Source organism: Cryptotermes secundus, unplaced genomic scaffold, assembly GCF_002891405.2.
Source record: "Cryptotermes secundus unplaced genomic scaffold, Csec_1.0 scaffold359, whole genome shotgun sequence".
In the NCBI taxonomy this organism is placed as follows: Eukaryota; Metazoa; Arthropoda; class Insecta; order Blattodea; family Kalotermitidae; genus Cryptotermes; species Cryptotermes secundus.
The window spans coordinates 63,242-71,664 of record NW_019742559.1 but is presented as its reverse complement, the minus strand read 5'-3'; the positions used below and the strand labels follow the sequence as shown (position 1 = coordinate 71,664).

At 40.8% G+C, this 8,423-nt stretch overlaps 1 protein-coding gene across 4 annotated transcripts in view; it reads left to right on the top strand.

Moving 5' to 3' along the window:
• Positions 1-8,423, top strand: part of LOC111873347 (tubulin beta chain) — a 26,428-nt gene that overhangs the window by 6,570 nt on the left and 11,435 nt on the right. The window contains exon 1 of one of the 4 annotated variants that reach the window (XM_033755062.1): positions 726-809. The exons of 1 other annotated variant lie outside the window; for it this stretch is intronic. Coding sequence is in view for 1 of the 3 variants with exons in the window: in XM_023867995.2 (XP_023723763.1) it covers positions 3,313-3,369 (57 nt within the window). In the remaining 2 variants the exon portion in view is untranslated. Of the gene's footprint in view, positions 1-725; positions 810-3,206; positions 3,370-3,540; positions 3,556-8,423 lie in introns of those variants that run through there. 2 more of the 4 variants (XM_023867995.2, XM_033755063.1) reach the window with 2 other exon arrangements.

Below are 8,423 nucleotides of genomic sequence, written 5' to 3'. Positions count from 1 at the left end.
ACGCTAAAATATAACATTAACAAAATCAAAACTTTGTTTATGAGGAAATAAGAGGAGATTGAACTCGGGTAATGCTTGCTACCATTCAGTCCAGAACTTTTTGTCTTCTCGTCTGCTCTCAAAAAACATAAGGATTAGACTATAAAACTATAATATTGCCTGTAGTTATGTATGGGTGTGAAACGTGGTCTCTGACATTAAGGGAGGAACATAGACTGAGGGTATTTGAGAACAGGATGTTGAGAATATTTGGACCGAAGAGAGATGAAGTGATGGGAGTTTGGAGAAAACTGCATAATGAGAAGCTTCATAACCGTAACTGCCAAGCTGTAATCAATATCTGGTCGTGAGCGCCAGATGTGGCTTGATATAGCTATGGATTTTCTGACTGACTGATCGTCAGTCGTAATGTGGCTTTGACTTTTACTTTGACAAAAATGATTGCGGAACCTTAGTTCCCAGGATGAACGTTGAAAACTTTGGTTGGTTTCATCTATTTTATAAGTATCCTTGGACACGTTATCCATATTTAAGAATGTTGGATAGTGTTGTATCAGTTGTGTGTGTGTGTGTGTGGTGGGGGGTCTGTATCAAATGCTCTAACCATCGTCTGCAACAAACAATCAGAAGTACTTTTGCTAGGCAACGGCTATCTAAGAATTATTTTCATGTCAACAAAGATTCAGCAGAGGTTTTTGTGGATACGAGGAATCTTGGGATCCCCAGGCGTTTCCGCTACAACGGATAAAGGGGACCAGTAGCTCCTATTACGACCTCCCGAACTTATTCAACTGTGAAGTGTCAAATAGGTAAGCAGAAATTGTAATTATGCATGTGTTCAATGAATACGTTTTTATGTATTTCTGTATATCCAAGGTGTCGTTCGGCACTTAAGTTTGTTCGTTTTGGTACAATATTACAGTTGCCTTCTTCTAACCGCTTCATTCTCCTGTACACTCCCATACGCTGCCAGTTTGCCTATAGTTTTGTGTCATACACTAAAGAGTGGAATTGAGTTAGCAGCATACCTCACATTTATTCCCTAATTCAAAGTCACATTGCGACTGACGGTCAGTCAGTCAGTCATTAAGTCTTGGTGTCGAGCTCCATCTGGGGTCATGACCAGATATTTATTGCTGTTTGACAGTTACGGTCTTGTTTTCGTGGGGCGCACTCTCTGACGAGAGGATGGGTCTGTATTTTGCACATGCTGCTGGCCCTTGCCATGGCAGTCTTTTTCGGGTCGGAGTCCCTTGGGATTCGTGACCATATCTTACTGTCTCAGATTTGAGACTTCCCTTTTCGTCGCCTCCAACGACTAGCATTGTCACGGTGGAGGTACTAGAACCCGCCTCCACGCGGGTGTAGAATTATTCGACCCCGTCTTGTATTTATAAGGTTCCAACAATAACAGCACAGAACATATCGTTTCCATGGTTCTTCCGTTTCCCGTATTGTTCCGTGTTGATTATTTATGTGGTAACGTGTTAAACTGCCGTTGCCTAGAAATGTACCAATAATTATAAAATGTTAGAGATTTCGTTAATTACGTTAAAATTCTGTTACATACGTAACAAATTTTGTAACTAACGATTTAATTCCCTTTGTATCCCCGTAAATTAATGTTCTATACGTTAAAATTTGATTTAACCCGTTTTAATATACTTTTAAATTGTACTACGTATACTGTACTGTAAGGCAATAAATGAATTGGTCCATGATGAAGTGTGAGATTTTGATATATATATTGAGACAGGAAAAATTTAAAGTAATTTATATCTCTGCCTTATATGATCGAGGTTACAGGTTTTTCGGATGAACATACTGCCTCCATCTTCAGGCTCGAATAGCAAGACAAGCCTGTACGCGAAATATGCAGTACGTTCTTCCGAAATATCGATAACTTCTGCCAGACTACAAGGCTTCACATTCCAGAAGTCATAATCACTGTCATGGCAACCTCAAGTCTCGAGTATTTCTACCTGAAAGCAGGAAGGGAGCCGTTGGTAGTCAACAACAAATTAATCACGTTTGGTGAGGTGGAGGTATTCGACCCCGCCTACACACGGGGTTACTGAAATTTATTAATGTACTTCAGTCGTATTTATAAGGTTACAGCACTATCAGCGTAGAAAATATCGTTTCTAAGGTTCTTTCGTTTCCCCTATTTTTCCGTGGTGATTCACTGACGTGGTAACTTGTTAAATTACCGTTGCCTAGAAATGTACCAATAATTATAAATTCTTATAGATTTCGTTACTTACGTTAAAAATTAAGTTACGTACGTAACAAATTTTGTTCCTAACGGTTTCATTCCATTTGTACCCCCCTAAATTATCGTTTTCAATGTAAAAAATGAAGTAACCCTTTTGATTGGTTCTTTAAATTGGGTTTTCGCAGCATAACTGTACTATAGTACACTCTAAGGCAATAAACTCATTGTTGTATGATGAAGTCAAGTCGAAGTCAAAGTCAAAATCACATTGCGACTGACGGTCAGTCAGTCAGTAAGTCTTGGTGTCGAACCTCATCTGGGGCTCATGATCAGATATTAAATATTACCGTTTGACAGTTCCGGTCTTGTATATGCTGCTGGCTCTAGCCAGCGCAGTCTTTCTCGGGCTCGATTCCCATGAAACTCGCGACCATATTTCACTTTCTCAGATTTGAGACTTCCCTTTTCGTCGCCTCCTACCACTCGCAGGGTCACGGTGGAGGTATTCGACCCCGCCTCCACACGAGGTGTGCACGATGATGTGTGAGGTTTTGATATTTATATTGAGACAGGAATAATTTAAAATAATTTATATCTCTGCCTTCTATGGTCGAGGTTACAGGTTTTTCGGATGAACATACTGCCTCCATCTTCAGGCTCGAATAGTAAGACAAGCCTGTACGCGAAATATGCAGTACGTTCTTCCGAAATATCGATAACTTCTGCCAGACTACACGGCTTCACATCCCAGAAGTCATAATCACTGTCATGGCAACCTCAAGTCTCTTGTACGAGTATTTCTACCTGAAAGCAGGAAGAGGGCCGTTGGTAGTCAACAACACATTAATCACGTTTCCACTGCAATGAATCAACACGCAACAATAAAGGAACGGCTGGTAAATAAAGACCACAACGCAATCCATGGAAACCATACCTTCTACTCTGCATCCGGCCCGTGAATCTCTCATTACAGAAGTTGCAATCTGTTCAGTTAGGTTACAGCAAGGACGTCGCTTCAATAGTTTAAAAAGCGCATTTCAATATTGTTCCAATGAGGAGAAATCGAGATTCGTAAAAGAGGCAACAAAATATAGAAAATGAGAGAAATCATACATCTCCAGGTTGGCCAGTGCGGAAATCAGATCGGTACTAAGGTAAAGATTTACACATGCTGAATATATTACCGCATTCAATAAGCTCGTGGAATGGCCGCAAAGCGTCATATGGGAATTTACTGCCAATATGTTTTAGCAATATTTTCGACAGCTGTAACAACGTTGGCAGACTTGCATAGCGGCCAACAGCAAATATTTTGAGGGCCGATGTGGATCTGCATAAGTGTATGTGGATTCCTTGTTATATAATGCGATAAAACCATATTCCACGAACTTAATGACTGTACCACGTGTAAGACATTTCGAAGTACTTTCAATAGTAATTGTCGTGTACATAATTTGGTGGGACATTTGGTCGTGATATAAGCGGATTATTTTATGATGTATTATATCTAAAGAAGAAATCTGTTCTTTGGACTGCATATACAAATATGACGTTTGAAAGTTAGTTCCATAAAGGAAAAGAGTACATCATAACTAGCTGGCCATTTAGAGACCAAATGTCTATTTCTTAATCACGGAGGGGGGCAGCTTGACATAATGTCAGGTGTATTAGTGACTATGGAATGGGTTTTGATTGGTGAATATATTTAATGTCCACTCACAGGTTAAACTATAACTGTATTGCTGATTTCCACAATAAAAACACTCAACACTAAGTCCTCTCAGTATATTTCCACTAGTCGTTGCTTGGTAATTGTTCTCAACAATGGCTATCCGTCTGCAAAATTTCTTTAGATGATTCCTGGTAACGAATCTTAGCGATGGATCTTCTTCATTTTCCGTTTTCCGCTTATTGATATTCCACAGGTGAACCCTCAAGTCAAATCAACTGCTTGTGAGGTCAAAGTCAGAATTATTTTAGGACTAGCGGTTTACCGCCTATCAGTTAGTCCTGGCTCAAGACCCTTGAGACTCACAAGCACACACTTTTCTTTCAACTTAACCCTTGAGGTAACACTGCCCCCACTTAATATCCTCTCAAAGTCAAAGTCAAAGTCAAAGTCATAGTCATAGTTATATGTATGTACCTATATAGGGGTGGGCCATAAAAACCGACCCCCGCACTGCAACTTTCAATTATCTATTGTGCTTAAAGTCAGTCTTATTCTATGACTGATGATCAGTATGCCAGTCTATCTTGGAATAAAACACCAACCAGGGGCTTAAGACCAAATCTTCTTTGCTGTATGACAGTTGCAGGCTTGTTGATTTGGGGCGCTCTCTCTGACGAGAAGACGAGTCTGTCATTTGCCAGAGTTACAGTCAGCAGTAATAAGTCTTTTGTCACTACATACAATTTACAATTTACATGTTGTTGTTTCCTGAAGGCCGACTCCCGGTAACATGTTAAAAAAGTATTTAATTTTTTTATTTTAGGGAAAAATGTTGGCAAGATTAGAATAAGTATTTTGGGAATTACTAGTAAGACGTATGCAAGAGAATGTAAAGAAGGGTTAAGAAACTTCAAAGAATTTCTACGTATGGTATTAGACGGACGTTAGCCCGAGACTCGCCGATGTCCTGTCAGCATAATGACGTTGAAGTTATAATGCTGGCTCTGCAAAATCTACACTTGAGTGAGGGGGAACGTTTGGAGGTAAAATTGTTAGCCAAATGGACTAGCAGTAAGGGGGCGTGTCCACCCCTAAGGATCCCAGCCAACGAGAACTAGCCACTTGGGACAAGACGTCATTGTAGGCGGACGTGCACCCTCCGGGAACGTAACGAGTTAGCGAAAATAAAGGTATATAACCAGGGGAGTAAATTAGTGTCGGGATTATTCAAACAGTAATTTTGGCCAGTTGTCGCCGAAGGCTATGTTGGAAGAAGCTCCAACTGAGTGCCGGACAGCGCCATCCGTCTGCAGTCTCAACGCAAAGTAAACGGAACTACTCTTATCGCCATGCTATTTAATTGTGATATTATTAAAGTGTAACTTCCCCAATGGGCCATGAGTTAGGAGAATTACGGCAAGTGTACAGGGCGTAAGAGTGACCCATCGGAGGGATGCAGAGGTAGATATGTGTAATATTGGGGCGGCAGAGGTTGTGTCTAGATGCAGGGAAGATCGCTGTAGGCATGTGTAGAAGATATATATACATGGATGAGTAGAATAGGGAAAAGAGGAGACTAGCGACCCGCAACAGGGTGAAAAGAGAGGCAAAGATGAGGTCCAAAGAATCGCCTATAAAAGTGTAATATGTAATCCGACACCAGTCGGCTATTTATAATGTATAATTTATATAACTGTATATGGATTGTTTATATCCAATATAGCCTAGTATAGAGTGAGAATGTGGAGTTTATTAATGGATTTTCTCCCTTACCGCATTTCGCACCTGCGCCCTCCTGATAAGCCCAGTGAACTGTATTCCCCTAGCCAATGAAGCAACGATCGAGGTAGTAATTTAGCCGTTTCCTTAGCCCCTCCCTGTTACGGCAGTACACATGTTATTAAATATATAGACAATATAAATAAGGCCTTTGTCAGTCCAGGCTCCATACAGCAGATCATGCAATTCACATTAAATGCTACAACTCTGAGGGGTCGGTGAACTCTAGTTGCCTTTTTTCTAAAGATTTAAGACAGTTATTTTAATGGCCAGTATTTTAGCCTCCTCTAACACTGCAACATTAGACTCTGTAATAATTTCCTGTACTATCATTACCGCTATTTGCAATATTTTGTCCAGAGCAACACTGTTTACATTAGGGGCCCGAACTGACTGACTTGTCTGTTGTTCATGTTGGGGTAAGGCCGCAGGGACGTTGGGTTGCATTGTGGGGGAACCTGCCACTGGCCCCTGCTAATGTGTCTGAGGCTGCTGCTGTTCCTCTGTCTTGCGTCGGAGGGCCGCCGTGAAGGACACGCCTGGAGTGGTTGAATTAGAAGAGAGCACCATTCCCGTTGTAGTCCTTGGTGTCCTCTGTGACTTCTTTCTCTGCAAATCCTTCTTCGCCTGTGTAACCGTCCCCTTTTTTATCTTTGTATTTAATTGCCGACTTTGGTAAATCACTTGACTCTTATCAGGATCGTGTTACGGTAATAAATGAGGCAACGGAAAAACTGCACATTTAAAGCCAGTCCACTGCTAAAAATCAACGACACTATTTTTGCTCTCCACAAATTGTTTATTCAGAAGCGAAATACTATAACTTCATTAGCAAGTACGGAGTAATGTGCCCTTTTATTACTACAAAAGATTAATAAACCAAATAAAGACTGATAAATTTAGATAAACTTAGAGAGTGCAGCCCAATGACGTCTGACTCAGATGAATTCAAAACGCCAAGTCCTTTTGAAAACTCTATCCTGTGGGAGCGTTGCTTCGTCCCCTGTATAGGATTTGAATCGACGGCATCTCTCCCAGACAAAAATAGTTTACTATTGGCTGATTTTAACTGGCCAAATCCATCATGCAATCAGCACTAGACAATCACATAACGAACTTTGAGAATAAAGAGATCCAAAGATATAGAACCCGGTACCCCACACGTGAAAGCGGTTACTTCTTAGTTTAGGGTCCAATTACACCCTTCCGAAGGCACTTTTATAACAGCCACACTATCAGCAAAACAAAATTTACATCTTCGGCAAACTACAGACTTGCCTCCCGTGGTGGCCTCGTCCCTTTTCCGGTCACCCAAGCTGCAGGTAACAAAACAAGGCAGTTGTTTCTGTCCAGATGTGAAAAGCAAGTCATAACATGCTAATGAAACGGTCTCCCCAATTAATCAGTCACTCTACTGAAATGACTAAAGAGGACAATAGCGTCCCTTGAAGATTTGTAAAAGGTTTGGACTGTCACACCTGTCTGCAGCCCATCTGCATGGACTAAATCTTATTGCCAGGAATGCGTATTTATTGGCCGGTTACCAAGCAAGAGAACAGCTCAGCGCTGGTTCTGTTGCGTGCGCCTATTTGGGGCATTGCCTAAAAATTAGTCTATATGTCATTTTTATACCAAGCTTTCCAAGAAGTCTGAAATGTTTGTAACGTAGGAAATATTAATATGTTGTAGTTTGGAAATAAGCAGTCGTTGGACATGTTAGTGACATTAGCAACCATTATCAGAAGTATCTGGCTACAAAGATAGGCAAAAAATGGATCTGATCACTTTTTGAAACTGCGTTCATTCTTCCATGAATTTGAAGCAAGTTTTCCATAAGAAGTGAAGGAACATTTGAAATGGATATTGTATTTTGAGAGGTTCTAAGTTTTATATAAAAAAGTTGTTTGTAGTGCGGAATATGTAGTTTCTGGTTCGGAAGTTGTGAGTAGGAGGCATTTGATCAGCCCCTCCCCTCTTAACCTAAGCAGAACGGGGAGACGCTTCTTTCGTCACAGGTTCCTTTACGTTGCTTCGCAATGCCTTTATCCCCAAAATATAGTGGAGTGGCCAAGCTATAGGTCTTGACCGACGATAACCAGAAAAATCTCCAGATAAAAACAATAGTAAATATTTAATATAAAAAAAGGACTCAGATACAATACAATGAAATACCAAGAAATACAACTCCACTCGCGACGCCGCAAGACCGACGTTGCGTATATTTGGAGATTTCTCGCCGTCAACGCCACTAAATACTTTGACCAAAATGAACCTGAATTATCAACCAAGAAGAAAAAGGAGGAAAAAAAAGAAGCCCGAAAATGAATTTCGCTCACTTACCGCCTTGACGGCGAGCTACTCCCTCACAGAAAAACATTCTCTCGAGAGATACGTACACACTTCTTAACAAGTCAAATACAGACCCATTTTTATAAAGTCGGGGCAATACACAAAACGCCAGGCAAGTAAAATAAGTGCCACAAGAAAAAGCTAATTCTAGCTACCACTCGTCCCCAAACCAGGGGAATCGCTACCCAGTCAGAAGAAGAAACCAAACCTAATTTAGACTGGCCAAATCCAAACGGAATTTTACTACCTGCTCCTCTGACTTCTCGTCACCGATTCTATGGAATCTCGGGCATGGTAAATAAGTTAACGAGATCATACTTACAAAATACCGTATTTACGCATGTATAGGCCGCACATTTTTTGCAAAAAATTCAAGAGGAAAACTGGGGTGCGGCTTATATTCGAAAT